At 42.5% G+C, this 18,147-nt stretch overlaps 2 protein-coding genes across 8 annotated transcripts in view; one reads left to right on the top strand and one right to left on the bottom strand.

Annotated features, from left to right (window-relative positions):
* Positions 1-1,823, bottom strand: part of FERMT2 (fermitin family member 2) — a 72,310-nt gene extending 70,487 nt beyond the window's left edge. For 6 of the 7 annotated variants that reach the window (XM_032482056.1, XM_032482055.1, XM_032482053.1 and 3 more), the window contains exons 1-2: positions 1,650-1,823; positions 1,076-1,241 (exon numbers count right to left, since the gene is read on the bottom strand). In XM_032482056.1, the coding sequence (XP_032337947.1) occupies positions 1,076-1,232 (157 nt within the window). In that variant the 5' untranslated portion in view covers positions 1,233-1,241; positions 1,650-1,823. The remainder of the gene's footprint in view (positions 1-1,075; positions 1,242-1,649) is intronic. The other variant, XM_032482051.1, reaches the window with a different exon arrangement.
* LOC116664447 overlaps positions 1-16,859 on the top strand; it is a 142,901-nt gene extending 126,042 nt beyond the window's left edge. The window contains exon 4 of the mRNA XM_032482896.1: positions 16,219-16,859. The gene's annotated coding sequence lies outside the window, so the exon portion shown is untranslated. The remainder of the gene's footprint in view (positions 1-16,218) is intronic.
* The last annotated feature ends 1,288 nt before the right edge of the window (positions 16,860-18,147 follow it).

Consider the following 18,147-nt stretch of genomic DNA (forward strand, 5'->3'; position numbering starts at 1 on the left):
AAATACAATAATCTCCTGGTAAGAAATACATTTCCTAATAAATAACCACTTCTCTACATTTCCAGAGTGGCTTGAAGAAGGAACACTATGCTTTAAAAAGACACACACAAAATGCCTAAAAAAAACAAAAAAAAACAAAAAAAAACAATGTTACACGTATCCACTTATCAGAACTTGTTTTACAAACAAAAGACATATTAAAGTTCAGGAAAACAGTCCTCCAAGTATTTCTCTTGTAACAAAATCATCTATTAAATCATTTTATTTGAGTCTTCCAGTTGAAAATGGTTTCATCCATCACAAACAAAATGTGTACTGAAAAATTTTCTTCCACTTCACATTACTGGATACCCTAGTATTTGATTATTTAAATCAATATATTTGTACCCAAGCAAATATTGTCAGTCTCGAGTTAGTTCAATAATATCTGCTTTTTAAAACAAAATTCTTTCACTATCTTGTCATTCATACAAAATCAAACGCTCGAAATAGCTTAAAGCATGGACTACAGATAGAACACTGCCGCACCCCTCGTACGAATGGATGACTGGAACATTTTAATATACTCCACGTAGCAGTACAGCTACAAAATCTTCATATTGGCTCCAGAAGTTGCACATTTTCCAGCAGAATTTATTCTTAAATAGATTTCGCATTATCCTCAATACCAAACGTCACCAACATTCAGGTACACTGAAGATACATAATTGATAACTACAAACCCCGTAATATAACCCTCTCAACATTCACTTGCGCACTTTTCTCATTTCTTTTCATGTGACTTCGCTCAATATAAAGAATCAAGTAGTTTTCTTCGGTAACTACGCAATTAAATTGTATTTAATTGGGAGGCTGGGCTCACCACATGAAAATTTCAGAGTAAAAAAACAAGATTCAAAGCGGCGGGGGGGGTGTCTATTTGCTTAAATATTTTAAGATCTTACATTAAAAAAGAAGTATCTGCAAGATGCCAACCAAGATTTCCTAAATCCACCCCTCCTCCCGCCTTAAGTCCCCCCCGCCCCGCCCCGAGTCTGGGAAGTCGTTACTTTGACGCGGCCGGGATGCTACTCACCGAGTTTTTCCACCAACTTGAGCATCACACCTCCAATGTGCACCTCCCCGGTCACTCTTAGGGTGACATCGCGGTTCAGGTCCGTCACATGAACGCTCAGTTCCCACGTCCCGTCCGCATAGCAGCCATCTGGCATCCTTATCCCGTCCAGAGCCATGGCTTCTTCCTGCGAGCACGGAGGAAATGGCTCTCGTCAGCGTCACTCCCCCAAAGGAAGGCAAATCCCACCGAACTGGCAGAGTCGGCAGCCGGGTGAGAGAAGGTGGTGGACGCGAGGGTTTCCGCACGAACTCGGGAGAGCGGCGGCGGGCCCCGCCGCAGGCAGGGTTCTGTGCCCCGCGCCCCTTCCCGGTCGCCGCCCCGCGCTCCCACCCCGCGGCGGCCCCCGGCGGACACGGCGCCGCCCTCCTGCCGGCCCCGCGCGGCCCCAGCCTAGCGGCCCTCGCCTAGCGGACCGCGGCGGGCTTCACCTGCCCGCCTGCTGGCCGCACCCTGGCCGGGGAGACCGCCCGCGGACTCCACAGTCCTCCCCGCCCGCGCTCCCTCTCCGTCCCCGCCGGGGCCGGCCCCTCACCGCGCGCTCCTCACCCTCCCGGCCCGGGGCTCGCGCGGCAACAGGCGGGGAGGCGACGGCTCGCCGGGCGGTGTCGGCGGCGTAGGCGACGGGTCTCCCTCCTCCGAGGGAGAAGCGCTGCCTCCCGGCCGGAGCGACTAATGGAGTCCGGTCGTCGCGGCCCCTCGCCTCTCCCCCCGCGCTCCACCCTCTCTCCCCGCCCCCTCCGTCGGAGTCCGGCTCAGGCCGGGCGCGCCTGCTCCCTCCTCCTCCGCCCCTCGGAGCCGCCCGCACCGGGCCGGCCGCCTCGCCCCTCCCCCACGCCAGTCCCCCGCGGCCGCGCTGCCGGCGGGGGCCGCGCGGACTCCCGGGCTGGGGGCGGGGCGGCGCGCGGCAGGGGAATGAGCTGTGCGGGGGAGGCGGGGGGCGCCCGCGGCGGCAGCAATCTCAGCCCCGCCGAGCCGCTGCCCTTTTATGGAAATGAAGGACCCGGCGTAGGGACTGAATCCAACATCCGGGCTCTCGGCGGCGGGACCTGAGGAGGGGGAGCCGGGGGAGCGCGGCGGCCTCCCACCCGGGCGCGGGTGGGCGCGCGGGGCTCTCCTCTCCGCGCTCGCGTCTCTGGCTCGGCGAGGGCCTGCGGCAGTGGGTGTCGGCGCTACCCGCCGGAGGAGGGGGCTCGTCCGTGAGAAATGGCCACAGGAAATTCCCAGGGCAAGGTCGTTTTCTGGGAACAAAGTACCCCCGCCCCTTCCCCACGTCTGGAGCGAGCCCAGAAGTCTCGGGCCGGCGAGAGGTGCCGCACTCCGGGAGCTGGAGACAGGGAGTTGAGGACGTAAAAAACTTTAAAAAGTAAATGCCCAAGGCATTTCCATGTATATCCAACAAAAGAATGAGAAAACCCAGAGGGAGGTGAACCACAAAAACTGCTTTGCAAGCAGTGTCCGGCACAATCAGCAACTCCTGCTGGGCTCCCAAGAGTTTGCTTTCTCTCTTAACCCGTTCGGAAGCGCCAACCAGAAGTGGGTCATAAAGATCCTACGATGCTCTTGTTAGAGGGGGAAAAATCAGTGCAGTGAGTTTTACTCGGAAGCTGTTTCCAGCTTCTTCAACTCTTTGTACGTATTTGCATATTTTATATGCAATTTAGAACTAACAGTCATTAAGACATTTAGATGGCTATACATCCTTTACCCCACCCTCAGCCACACGTGGAAGGAATTTTAATAGCTCCGAAAGGGTGCCAGCAGGTACGAGAAGACCTAAAGGACTTCACCTGTTGAGACTGACCAGTGATGGAGACCGGTCCTCCTGCTTCCCACTTTGCTTCCACTTCCCTCTTTTACTGTTGCGTTCTGTGGAGAGGGCTCCATTCAGAAACAGCTAGCCAGGGAAACTGCCCCGCTGGCAAACACAGGACTCAAAAAGTTTAGGTCAGGAAGACTCACATAAAATATCCCAGGTCCCATAAAAGATCCCAGCTTTAAAAGTCTCAAAGTCTTCAGCTGTGTCAAACTCTTCGTAGAGGGACCCCTCTCCCTCCCTGCCAGGCAAATAACACTTGGTTCAGCAACACAGTTGGGAAACAAGGTTAGAGGCCTCAAGTAAGGGGTGGGACCCATAAAGGAGTGAAAGAAAAGGAGCAAAATTTAGTCAGATGCCAGAGGTTTGGCACCAAAAATAGGGAAAACCACTACAGTATTTTCAGCTAGTCATCATGGAGAAATTGATGCTTGGAGTCTGTAGTCTCTGCACTCTCCAATTATTTCTACTCATGGAAGTTCCAGACAATTCACTTGGAAGCAGTATGAACATCCGGCGAGGAGGGAATGTTTATGTAAATTATGGTGTTGAAAATATATAGGAAAATGTTTCTGATAAAATAGATAATAGGTTGTAAGGGTGGGAAAAAAAGCTGGACAGAACTGTACATGCAGCTGTCAAATCACAAGCATATCTATTCTTAAATATTCAGAGAAGAAAGACTGAAAGGAAATACACCAAAATGTTAAGAAGCTCTCTGGGTGTTGAGATCACAGAAGATTTTTTCCTCTCTCTCTCTCTCTCTCTCTATTCTTCTTTATTCTCTACAAATTCCAAAACTCTGCATTCTGGACTTGTCTGTCACCGCTTTTAGTTGCATCCAGCATCTCAGGTTCTCTGGGCATGCCATTACATTCACAATAATAGACACAACTAATAGAGCAGCTACTGGACACCTGGACAGGACCTTCAGGAGTTTCCTTTTGTGATTTTAATATCCCTAAATAAAACATGAGTTCTTTGAGAGCAGGGATTTCAAATTTTTGCATTGCCCACAAATTTACAAATAGCTTGGCATAAACAAAATGGAAAACATGCTGGTACCAAATCAACAAAAATGTCAAAGAAACACTAGGTCTGCCCCGTGGAGATATCTTATTATTGGGGAAATCCTGGCTTTTAAATATACATGTTTATTTCCACACCTTATCCCCCAAAGATTTGTGGCAACATGTGAGGATGTATAAGCTAGGAGACAGCATACATTATAAATGGCACAAAACAAGCTGGGGAGGCGGGAAGTGGAGGGTTAGAGATTTTAAATGGAGCCGGGAAAGAGGCTAAGAATTGTACCTTAACAACCTTTGCAAGTACTCCAGTAAGCTCTGAATAACTACAGCTTCTCAAACATGCCTCTACAGAACCAAAAACATCCGTATCTTTTCTGACTGTTCCCTTTCCTTCAGACAAATTTGTCGAAGCCAAGACGTCATGTCTCAGAAACCCTTTTAATGCTCAGTTTCCACATTCTAGTTCTTGTCTCACTCTCTGGCGAGTTACTTTCTGAACACCCTCCCACCACGCTGCCTGCTACTCTGACTGCTGCCGGCTTCTGTGAGTGTTCCCTTCATTAAGGGCAGGGAGCAGGGTTGGGATTTGATATTGAAAGTAACAGCCTCTTTTCTTAGTATTTAAAATAGCTTAATTATAGCTTTATAAGAGAGTTTTACTAGCTTTAGAATATCAGCAGTTTACGTTTGAGCAGTTTAAAGCACAGGAAGGCAGTGACCCTCTGAAGGAACGATTGGAGGAGTAATTAGACTAAGATGGGCGCAGCTGGTCCCTTTAGGCCTTTTTGAATATTTCAAGCTGTTGCTTGCTTTGAAGATTAAAGAGGAGTCAGGCTTGAATCTCTGAAACTAGGGATTTTTTTCTAGTTTATCAAGTGAGATCTTCAAGTGCATTTTTTCAATGTTTACTTCGATCTAACGTTTTCCAGTGTGTTCAGATGTGGAATCTTATCTGAAACCCCCCACTAGAACCTCTAAGACAATGCAATACTTGTGGTACTTACATCATACTGAAAAGTAGCCGAGAACTCCAGTGTTTGGAAGAACAGCTCAAGCCTTGAAAGCAGCAATATCCAAATAAGGTACCAAGCACTGGGCTTAGGTTTAGACCAAATGATACCTCACAGATCTGCCGTCAAATGCGGCCCTCAGGCTTGGTAATCTGCAGGTTGACTTCAGCTTTTTCTCTGAGCCTACTTACCCTGTGCTTTATATTCTTCAAAGAGAATATAACCACTGAGTTTGAAAAAAAGAGAGGTTGGGGGATAGGAGGGAAAAAGAGAAAGTTTATGTGAGTGTGGATGTGTAAGGGTAGTTTGAAATGCACTTAAAAACGCCATATGAAGCCAGGAAGACGAACTGTAATGAATTATTCCTGTCAAATACCAGGTGAGCAGAATTCTCTCTTTGTCTCAGGGATGGCCCAAAATGGAACATACTGGTATAGCTCCTAAGGAGGTAGAAATCAAGGGGCAGGGAGTGTGAACTAAGGATGGGTAGGAAGGTTGCAGGAGCCACTTTTTTGGTAGAAGTGGGCATTCACTGTAAACAGCAAGAAAGGGACTAGCAAACTAAGCAACGAGGAAGACTAGCTTGGGAGTGGGGCTGCCGGGACACAGACCTAAAGAAAGCCTCTGAGATAACAATGAAATCTACTTCCAGGGGAAAGAAATGCACTGCTTGCATTTACTGCTCCAGATTATAGAAAGCTTTTTGTAGAAAACCATTCTGGGTGATACTTAGAAAACAGTTTTTGAACATCACATCACCTTGTGAAATATTCTGCCCATGACAACGATATGAAATAGTCACATGTACACTCGCACAAACAAGGTGGCTGTGTGCTTAGAACAGTGCAGGGCACTGAGACAAACAAGTAGACAAGAGTCACCAGCTCTTAAGCAACATCTGTCTCTTGAGAGATTTGTATTAAAAACATCAGAAAGGATATCCATATGGAAAAAGAACGAAATTAGACAAGTGCTTTACATCATCTACAAAAATTAACTCAAAATGGATCACAGACCTAAAAAAGATCTAAACTATGAAATTCTTAGAAGAAAACAGGCGTAAACCCTTGTGACCTTGGATTAGATAATGGCTTCTTAGATAAGACATCAAAGCAAAAACGACAAAAGAAAAACTAAGTGGCATTTTATGGAAACCAAAAATGCCGATATTTCAAAGACAGCATCAAAAATGTGAAGAAAAAAACCCCACAGAACAGGAAAAAAATTTGCAAATTATTTATCTTTTAAGAGACATATCTAGCATCTATAAAGAGCTGTTACAACTCAATGATAAGAAGAAAAATAACCCAATTAAAAATGAGCAAATGATCTGAATAGACAGTTCTCTAAATAAGATGTGCAGGGGGGAGGGTATAGCTCAGTGGTAGAGCACATGCTTAGCATGCACAAGGTCCTGGGTTTAATCCTCATCAAAAGATAAATAAATAAACCTAATTACCTTCTCCCCTCCACCAAAAAAAAGATGTGCAAATGGCCAATAGGCACATAAGATACTCAACATCATTAGGCATCAGGGAAATGCAAATCAAAACCACAATGAGATAACACTTCACACCCACTAGAATGATATAATAAAAAAGATGAAAGTAACAGGTAATGGCTAGGATGTGGAGAAATTACAACCCTCAGACATTGCTGGTGGGAATGCAAAATGGTCAGCTGTTTTGAAAAACAATTTGGCAGCTCCTTAGAAAGTTAAACATGGAGCTACTATATAACCTAGCAATTCTACTCCTAGGTATAGACCCAAGAGAATTGAAAACATATGTTCACACAAATACTTGTATATGAATATTTTAAAATAGCCAAAAGACAGCAACAACCCAAATGTATTTCAAGTGATGAATGCAAGACACTTGGGTTATTTCCATCTTTTGATCATTAGTATTCATATTAAGGTTTTTTAATCATTCATTAAAAATGAGAAGAAAAATTCTGTTACTCTAACAACTAAATTGTGAAATACAGACCCACTTTGAAAACTGTGATAACCTAGCCTCTGAAAGAAAGTCATCAATGCAGTCATGGCATGTTTTATGAAGAAGATAAATCTAAGCAGATCTGAAGGGGTAGATAAGAGTTAGGCCTTTTGAGAGGACTGGCATGTGGAATCAAGAGGCAGAAGTGAGCACAGCATGCTCACCAGCCAGGGAGAAGAAAGGAAGAAACGCCAAGGAGATGCTCTGGGGAAAAGTGAGCGTAGAGTGAGGCTGACAAGGAAGGACAAAAGTTTAGATTCTGAGATAGAAAACCGGGAGCCATTAAAAAGTTGATGCATGGTAGTAACATCATGAAAGCAATGTTCAAATGAGATTAATTCAGTTAAAATACGTGTGATGGATTGGAAGAGCAAGGGACCAGAATCCAGAAGGTTGGTTTGGAATCTGTTCATAACTTAAATGTAAGAAAAAGCATTTGGCAGGTAAGGTGAGTAGTAGGGGGTGGGAGAAAGAGGGAATTTCAAAAGAATTGCGGTTATCAAAAGTTTTTGAGCATTTTTGGAGGAGGGTATAGCTCAGTGGTAGAGTGCGTGCTTAGCATGCACGAAGTCCTGGGTTCAATCCCCAGTACCTCCACTAAAAAAAAAAAAGAAAAATTAAACACATAAATAAACCTAATTACCACCCTCCCCACAAAAACAAACAAACAAGCTTTTGAGCAGTTTTGATGTTCTAAGTGCCATGCAGGACACTTTATGTGTTCCTTACAACAACCCTGAGTTTTTATTATTATCCTTATTTAATGTGAGTTAATTGATAGCCAGACTGATTATCTGCTTATATAACTTGTTCTAAACCACATGGCTGGTATATGGAAGAACTGGGATGAAAACCGAGGTCTCAAAACAGAAGGTCATAAATGCTTCAAAGTTTTTACATTTGGGTGACCAGGAAAAACAGTGGAGTTACTGAACTGGGAAAGGGAAGTTGGGAGGAGCTGATTTTGGGAAGCCAGGGAAAGATGAGGCTTTTTAAAAAGGAAATATTGAATTTGGGGTGAAAGCCGTATTTCCCAGTGGAAACATTTAGGGGGCAATTAGGTAAATAAGCCTGGCAATCTTGTGAGAGGATCAGATCACACAGAGAAGAATCATTAATATAGAGGTAAGCCTTCGTGGATGGCTCAACCCCCACAAATGAGACTGAGCCTTGGGGAATTGCTCCCCAAGAGTAGAAGCAGGAAGAAGAGGCATCTAAGGCAACAGAGAAGAAAGGATCAGAGGTGGGAAAAGAGTCAGGTTAGTCCAGTGTCAGGCAAGCCAAATTAAAGAAAGAAACCATTTCAAGAAGCAAGGGTGGTCAGTAGTATCAAATGATACTGAGAAGTCAGGAAATACAGAGAGTGCTTGAAGAACATGAGGCTGGTGAAAATCACTGTTCACCTTGCAGATGATAGTCTTGTAGTCGACTGAAGACAGGTTTCAAATAAAGAGGAAAAGGGAAGTTTATCAGTGAAAAGAAAGCAAGAAATATGATAGTAATTTACACTAATTATTAGAGAAATGCAAATTAAAACTACAATAAGGTGTCACCTCACATCAGTCAGAATGGCCATCTTTAAAAGTCTACAAATAATAAATGCTGGAGAGGGTGTGGAGAAAAAGGAACCCTCCTACACTGTGGATGGGAATGTAAATTGTCCAGCCACTAGGGAGGACAGTATGGAGGCTCCTTAAAAATCTAAAAATAGACTTACCATTATAATCCAGCAACTCCATTCTTGGGCATATATCCAGAGAAAACTATAATTCAAAAAGACACATGCACCCCAGTGTTCATAGCAGCACTATTTACAATAGCCAAGACATGGAAACAACCTAAATGTCCATCAACATATATATATATACTCAGCCATCAAAAAGAATGAAATAATGCCATTTGCAGCAACATGGATGGACCTAGAGATTATCATATTGAGTGAAGTTGCTCAGACAGAGAAAGACAAATATCATATGATATCACTTATGTGTGGAATCTAAAAAAAAAAAGATATAAATTCTTTATACAAACCAAAAACAGACTCATGGACATAGAAAACAAACTATGGTTACTAAAAGGGAAAGGGTGGGGAGGGATAAATTAGGGATTGGGTATTAACAGATGCACTTTACTATATATAAAATAGGTAAACAACAAGGATCTACTATATAGCACAGAGAACTATATTTAGTTTCTTGTAATAACATATAATGGAAAAGAATCTGAAAAGAAAATATATATATATGTATGTATATGTATAACTGAATTGCTTTGCTGTACACCTGAAACTAACATTGTAAATCAACTACACTTCAATAAAATTTTTTTTTAAAAAAAGAAATACTATTGTAATTTGGAGGTGCCACAGGAGCAAAGACACTTTTTCAAAACAAAGGAGACCTGAGCATTTGTAAACACTATGGAAGATATAAAGGGGAAATTGTTGCTTAATACTAACACCAATATTCCTCTGGTATTATCTGGGATGATGCCAAAGATTCCAGGGGACTAGGAGCAACCCTTGCCAAAGCAGAAGAAAGACACACACCAGGTTGCAAGGATAGAACTGGGTTATTGGAAGGCTCTTAGCATCTTATAAAAGTGGAAAAGCACAGGAGGCTATAGCAGATCCATGCAGAAAAATATTTAAATAAATAATGTTAATAATAGTCAACGAGAGGGTGGGGCTGGCTGAGTTATTGTGCTGCTCAGATGAACGTCCTCCCAGGAGGTCAGATTGGGGCCGGATGTAAGAAAGGAAGGATGTGATTAAGAGATTATTTCAGTACAACTAGGGCAGAGATTTGGGCCCATAAGGGAAAACCAGTGCTAAAAGCACAGATGCCAACTTGCCTGGCCCAGAGGTGCTCCTAGGGGTCAGCTGACCTGGGGACAGTACAGCCATCACATGGAAGTCACTGGAAGGTCACAGGCCAAGAGGCCAATCTTCACAGCTGCCTTCATGCAGTCAATTCCTGCTACACAGCAGAAACTCCCACTTGATTAGTGTTTCCTTGTTAATGAACACACTAGGCCCCTCCCTGATTTTCCGGGTTATTTACTGCCTAACTGGTTCCTCCCTGTTTTTCGTGGCAGGTGAACTGCTGACTTCCAACCCCCATTCTGAGAAATGATCCCTACCCTTTGTGCTTTGTATCACAATGTCCTCTTCAAATGCATAAACCCTCTATTCTTCCCAGACCAGAAGTTGCAATTCCACTACAAGAGCCAAACCAGAAATTCACCTACAATTCTAGTTGCCCTCCGGCCAACTCAGTTCAACTTGGAAGGAAAAAACTGTTTTTTATCCACTTACTCCTAAGCAGGTGCACAGGTGATAGACACTTGACTGCAGCTGAACATCACCACCTGGTGCCTGGGAGGTGTTACTGCAAATCTCTTCTCTACCTTGAACTAAATTCAACAAAAATTTCACTAAGAACTTAGTGAGCAAATGGGGAAAATGCACCTATTGAAAGATAAACTCTTCATTTTTGGATCCTATCCTTTCTTTAAGACTGCATTCTTGGAGGTATTCACCCTATTCCTGCATCAGCAATTTTTTCCGCTTCATCTAATTCTCCCCTTGCTTCTAAATCATTGTCATCACCATATAGACTCTACCATCTCACATTTAAAGAAAGAAAAAGGTCTTTCTTGATGACATATCTCCCTTCACTACCCATTACTGCTATGGTCCCTTGAACACAAAAGCACTCAAATGAGATACCTATATGCAGCATCTCTACTTCCTCAAGTCTAAATTACTTTTTTTTTTAATTGAAGTATATAGTCAGAGTACAGTGTGTCAATTTCTGATGCACAGTATGTTTCAGTCATACATATACATACATATATTCGTTTTCATATTCTTTTTCATTATAGGTTACTATAAGATATTGAATATAGTTCCCTGTGCTATATAGAAGAAACTTATTTACCTATTAAATTACTTTTTAACTCACCACCAAATTGGACTCTATTTCCACCACTCCACTGAAACTGATGACTTCTGTGTTGCAAAACACACCTCTTCTCAACCTCTCAGCAGCATTAGATGCTGTCTGCAAAAGGTCATTCTCTGATCTCCTCCATTGTCCTTGAATAGTCAGTGCTGGCCCCTTCCAACCTAGCCTCCTCTTTCCTCACTCTTCCATGCCTTCATCTCCCACTTCCTATTGAACACTGAAGCCATCAGGGTAGAACTTTCTTGACTTACACTAGGAAATCTTTCATCCTGCCTGCATCTGCACAAGGTACCCTCTCTTCCTTTGCTGTATTAGGCAGAAGAGGCATCCACGTTCTTATCAAAGGTTAACCCACCTGTATCCCGCAGCCCACTCCCTCCTGTTCTTGATTCATCAATTTTCAATCATTCTTCTCCAGGGTTTTCAAACTCTCTCCTTAACTCAGGGACTTCTTGTCAGAATTTAAATATGCTCAAGTCTTTTCCAGCTGTTGGGCTGCACCCGACAGGCCTACAAACCCTGTACCTGCCCATCCTCGAGACTGAAGAAAGAGCCTGGAGTTAGCGATAGAGACATCAGTGATTTGGTGGATAGGGGGATCTTCTCTGAAGCAAGGTCCTGGAGAGACTCCCCACCGTGTGCGGTGGATGGCAGGCAAGACATGGCTGCAGTCTTTACTCCCAGGGGGAGGGGGAGGTTACCAGTTATAGAGGGAATTGACATCAGGTTGGCTCATCAGTTACCAGGGAAAGTAGCAAAGGGGCAAGCCCCTCACTGTCCTTTTGATAAGCTATCAGGTGGAGATGTTCTGATCTGAAGATTAGAGCAATCACTAGCTGGGATGGGGGCAAGTATGTAAGAAGGTCAGCCATGTGAGTAGTGTACAGGGACTGGTGGAGCAGGCGATGTACAGAGAGCAAGAGAACAGCCATCTTGGGTGGCCTGATCATAAACCAGCATTTGTAAGGCCAGGGGGAGGACAGGTCAGGAAGCCCTCCCTGGACTTCACTGTTTCCTTAGTTGCTGTCCTTCCCTTCACAGGCAGCAAAACTTCTCAAAAGCATTTGAAACAGTCTGTGTCCCAACCTCACACCCCTTAATGAGATGTTCTTAGGGATGCTCCATGAAGTCCCTCAGAGAGTCGCCAGGAGGACTGAGCCACAGTTACCGCAGTGGGAACTTGCTCTTTAATGATTTTCCTTCCTTTCCCTACTCATTCACAGAACTTTCTGAAATCAACTTTTAAATGTCACTTGTGCCCAAATCCCTATCTTAAGATCTGCTCTTAGAGAAAGCCAGACTAAGATACATAATACAAATACCATGTAAGGGAAGCTTTCTTTTACCCCCAAACTAGATCAGTTCACTCTGTTAATGCTCTTTTTTAAAACCCTCTTCTTTTGCATCACAGCTCTTTTCACAGTTTATAATTAGATTTTTGTGTGAGTCTTTGGTTAAGGTATGCCATCCCCACTTCAGAGGAACAGTGTCTATCCCATCCTGTTTTATCCTCAACACTTACCAGTGCCTGGCACAAAAATAGATATTCAGTAAATGTTTGTTGGGTGAGTGACAATGAATGGATAGTACACTTTCATTCATAACTTGCTGAAGGGCTAGCTGAGACATTCTCAGGATTTCTGTCACCTACATTTCAATGTACTTTTTTTTACATCCCTTTCAGTCTCCTTCCTCCTTTCAAAATATTCTATTTTTTTATTTCATGTTTAGGACAATGATACTGTCCACGTAATACTAAGGACTCCCCTTTAGTTTGGTCCAAGTTTATCTTTTAAAGTCTTTCCTTTCCAACTAAAACATTTGTCCTCCTACTCTAACTATAGAAACAACTCCTTCTGTAATAGAACTTTTAATTTTCAGACTACAATATTCATGGATATTCCTCCTCAAAGGCTTTTAATCGCACATTTCATTGGCCTTTACACTCCCAACAGAGGTGAACATATGAATACATATTAGATAATTTTGCATTTCTGAGAATTAATCAGCCCTCATAGAAAATTTGCTCGTGTATGTAAGCAAATGGGGAAAGAACATGTGCCCCTTCTCCCGGAAACCGTAGGTCTTTGGTCTTTGCCCACCTCTGTTGCCTGCATGCCCCAAGGGAGGAGTTGTTCATTTGCAGTTTAGAGTCCAGATTATTAGTTGGGACAGTTTTGTTTACAGGCAAGTTGACTGTATGTTAAAGTTGGAACCTATCTGCAGCATCTTTTGAGCAGTAGGTATCCTCCACCTGGGGCAGGCTTAGTGCCTCCTCTCTTTCATTCCATGTGGCTTCTGGAGACTCAAGCCCCTCCTATTTGAGGGAAAGAAATGAGACCTCCGCTAGATCTTAAGCAGAAGCCACATTCTCCAATCCAGCAAGAGACTCCCTCCCTCTCTGTGGGAGTATGAAATGCTTGCTCAGGTGTTAATGAAGGAGAACTCTGCTTTGCATTTGGCTTTTTCTTTTCACGCGGTCAAGTCAAGTGAGTATGAAGGATGCTCGGCAATGCAGGGATCTAAGCATTCCTGATCTCTAGTTCAATATACTCAAAATAGGACTCAAACCTTACCTCCAACCTCTAATAAAACGTTTGTTTTTCCAGGAACTCTGAATAGCAATTTCAGATCTTATGCCTGAAATTGAGCATATGGGTTTTGCTTCTTGGCAGAATCTTTAAAATAAATAATAGAAAAGCCCCAATAAGTCTTCCAGTCTGTCTCCCCAAAACCAGAACAGGATCATTTCCTACATTAGGCCTTCTAATGTTTTATCTGATTTAATTTTTAATATTTTGGATGATGACTTTCACAATTTCCCTGAGGAGACCATTTCATAATTTAATATTTATCTCCCAGACAGGGAGTGTTTCCAGTAATCAACACAAATCTTTAAATTTCATATTGCTCTCTTGGAGATTATTTCCTCTCTGTGAAAAGATAAAATTTTCAAATATGGTATAAGTATACCGACAATTTCCAGTAGGCAATCATTTTCTTTAGTCTCTTTAATGAAATGAATATCCTTAACCATTTGTTTTTATTGTTTTTCTGAACACCTACCATATTTTTCTATCCTTTTATTATCTACATGAACTTATTTTCCACTTGTAGTCTCATTCTTTTTTTTAAAGTGACTATTTTTGGTAGTGACTTCTGGGTGGTAAAATACACAAAAAATTTACCATTTTAGCCATTTTTAAGTATACAGTTGAGTAGCATTACGTACATTTACATTGTTGTGCAACCATCACCAGAATCTGTCTCCAGAACTTTTCCTTTTCCCAAGCGGAAACTCGGTACCTGTTAGGCACTAACTTGCTATTTCCCTCAACCCCAGTCCCTGGTGACAGCTTTACTTTCTGACTATGAATTTGACTATTGGAGGCACTTTATATAAGTTCTTTCTTACTTTTCAAAGGAACTAACACCTCTAAACTCTAACATACCCTGATTTTAAATGATGACAGAAGTGACATTAACCTTATTACAGCTGTTTTAATTCCAGGGTGATATTCAGAATATTTAACAACTGGCATGGCAGGGGCACAGGGCACTGAGTGGATGATGGGGTACAGTCAGCCCGGCCCGCCCAGTTCTTACAGCCTCATGGCACCTCTTTGTCTCTCATTTAACTCACTCTAATGTTGCTATTTGCCTTGTATTTTTAGATATCTTCTTTTTATATAATGTAATTTTGCAGCTGATTTTATTGGCTCTCTGGATTGTTTTGCAGGCCTAATGGAATTGTACGTCCCCTAAAGTACCAGGAGGAGAGGAATAAACTACATGTCTCAAGGAGAATGCTGTCAGTGGCAAGCCACAGAAAACTATCACAATGTCCCATACAAGACAGGGTTGAAGGCTAAGTGTAAAAGAGCATTCTGATCTATAAATTCTGATAAGAGAATTTTGTGATGATAAGCAAAAGGAACACAATTTTTTTACAAAGGGATACTGGGAGATAGCAGTCTGGGGGAGGTCACAGTATGATTTTCAAAAACATGACTTTTATAAATATATAATGAACACATGTCAAAGATTTATTTAACTTAGTAATGAAGGAAACAGCAGGATGGTGAAATTGATCCAAAGAGGATCTAGGAAGCTGATATATAGCATTGGTGAATAAAAGAATACTGGAATAAGATGGCAAAGTTAGATACAAAACTGATTAATGTCCTAAGAGCAGTAAAACCATAACCTTTGAAACCTCTTTTTGACTGGACAAAAATCATCAATTTTCTATGGCAATATTTATCTTTATAGAGTCTAGGCTCTAATCAACAGTAAATGGTCAACCAAACAAAATGACATTTCCTTGACAATCAGGCTTGTTAGGCAGTCTTGTTAGATAATGCTCTAGAAGAATATGGAAAGGGCACACAGTACTTTTTGTCCTATTTGTAAGTTTGGGGTGCTTTTTCTTTACAATGATGTGCAGAGAGCATATCTTCTCAAATCTCTCCATGATCCTTCCTAAAGGCATGTTTGGGTTGGTGGAAAATCCTTCCTGTCCAGAATGAGGTCTGATCAGTTGGGAGAAGACCTCAGTGGGGATTCAGCAAGCTTTTTGTCCCCACCCCCAATCATGTCACCAGGAAACTCTAGCATAATGACCTTAGCTAGTAATAAACTCTGCCTTTAACAAGTCATGTCATTTAGTGCTAACATCTCTTACTATGTCATCAGTGCCATAGAAAAATTGCAAGAACTATGAACATCCATATAACTTTTGCTTAGATTCACTAATTGTAGCATTTTGTAAATTTGCTTTATCTCTATCTCTTTCCTTTTCTCACACTCCCACAGATATATTTTCTGGAACCATTTGAAAGTTAATTGTATATATCATGAAATTTCACTCCTAAATGCTATAGAATGTAGTCCTAAAAACTAGGACTTTTTTTTTTTTTTTTTGTAGTGGATACCACGATGCTTTGCCCAGATCCCCCGTCAGGGATGAAGAACTTAGTCCTCCTATTTTTGGAGTGCCACTGGCAGATAGCCCTTAGCTGCTGGCCTTCTGTGGAAATGGTCTTGGCTGGAAACCATATAGCCCAAGATCACACCCTCCCCAGGGCCATCTGCATCCCAGGACTGACTGATGTAGAGGTACAAAGGCCTTGACTCCTTCCTGATTGAGGACAACTTGGAAAGGCCATTCCAGCTTCGGCTCCCCAAGGGGTCATGAGGCCTTAGCTGAGACTGCATTGCGATGCCAACTTTCTCTCTGCTCATTTCTGCTTTTTCCCCTCTTCTGTTTTCTCCCCTAGGTGTTGGTTCCAAAAGCACTTCCTAATGAAATTCCTGCACGCTGATCTCCTTTACACAGTCGGCTTCTCAAGAACCGCAACTTGTGCATTTGGTGGCAGAAGTGGTCTGAGAGCTGAAACTAATATCAGTTTCAGTGACTTATTCCAGAATTTTATCATCATGACAGCTTAAAAGTACTTTCTCATGTTAGACTTAAAACTCCCCTGTTTCACCAGTCTCCAAGATATCTGAATTGAAAAAAGTAAGATATAGAAATGTTGTATATTGTGAGCTTCCACTTGTGAAAAAAAAGAAAAAGAGGGTAGAGAACACATTTACATACAGGCTGATATGTGCATAGAATATCTTTTTAAGGAAATACAAGAAACCTGTAATAGAAGTTGCCTTGAAAGAGAAGATCAGGGGTCTAGCGGCAGGGGACTGACTTACTATTACTGTAAGCCCTTTCACGGTATCCTAATTTCTATTATGTGCTGTACGGTTTTGTTTTGTTTTGTTTTGTTTTGTTTTGTTTTTAAGGCTGGAAACAAAATAAGACAAAATGGTAATGGTTGCCAATTCTGGGTGGTAGGAATGTGGGTTTTGTTGTATTGGTTCCAATTTTCTGTAGTTTTAAAATTAAAGCGTTTAACACCCAAAACTCATCTGTTTAAATTTATTTCTTCTTGTGGACATGAAGACCATCCAACTTAGTGAAACATGTCATTTATTTGAATGTGTTCTGCAAATGAATGAATGAATGAGAGATCATCTTTATCAGTAATCACAGGAACAGGGAAATAGACTATCATCAGAAACAGGACCACTGCCATTGGGCCCCCTGCCAGGGCCACCAGTGTGAGATGCCACGAAGTGCTTGTTAAAGCCACTGGATCCTCCTGCTTCCTGCTTGCCCAAGTGTGCAAATGGCAGGGCTTGAGCTCCTCCGCGGAGAAGAAGGCAGGACATCAAACCGCAGAAAGGGAGGAACTAGCACAGCCTTGCCCTCAGCAGACCCTCAGCCCTGTCTTGGACTCACTGATGACGATTCGAACACTGCTGTCAGTGTGTTCCAGGCTCTGGGCGGGGCCTGATGCTTCCCCTCCTGGGATACATGCTGAGTTAGTTAAGGTCACTGTGGGGCTGCTTTGCTTGCAGCCTGAGGACAAATGCTTGCCTGAAAACTGGAAAAAGGCCAACTTCCTGTCTTTCTGAATGAAGGATGAGAGGGATGACCTTGGAAAGTATTGAGCTTGTGGCAATACCCTGAAAAGTAGTGCGGTAAATATGAATTTAGAAACACTGAGAAGAGAACAAAGCACAAGGTATGGTTTTATAATAAACGATCCTTGTGTGACCCATTTAATTTCCTCCTAGGCAGAGGGGTAAGCCTGATTGAAGGAAAAGGAACCATTAAATTCAACAGTTTTTCAAGCTATCAAAATTTTTCATGCTGTCTTCTATAAAAAATTAAAACGAGAAAAACATATTCTAGGCAGACAGATGGGTAGGAGGATCCTTCTCGAAGAAGAATCATTGTCAATCATGTAACCAATGGGCTCCAAAAGGGGTTTCAAAGGGATCATGTAGACACTGGCTCTGCATTCATTTTGAGCAAGACTTTTATTGAATACTTACTATCTTCCAGGCACTTTTCTAGATGCTGGGGACACAACACTGAACAAAACAGACTAAAATTCTTGCCTCCATGGAGCTTACATTCTAGAGGGGAAGAGAATATATACAAATACTATGTTAGATAATGGTAAGAGTTAAAAAGAGAAAAAAGCAGAGATGGAGGATAGAAAGTGTGGGGTGAAGCCTTACAATTTGAGGTAGAATGGCTATTGGAAGGCCTTAGAAGAAGGTGATGTTTGAGTAAGGTGTGAGAGAGCCATGCAGATACTTGAGAAAGAGCACTTTAGATGTAAAAACAACATGTACAAAGG

The sequence above is a fragment of the Camelus ferus genome, chromosome 6 (genome assembly GCF_009834535.1).
Source record: "Camelus ferus isolate YT-003-E chromosome 6, BCGSAC_Cfer_1.0, whole genome shotgun sequence".
NCBI lineage: Eukaryota > Metazoa > Chordata > Mammalia > Artiodactyla > Camelidae > Camelus > Camelus ferus.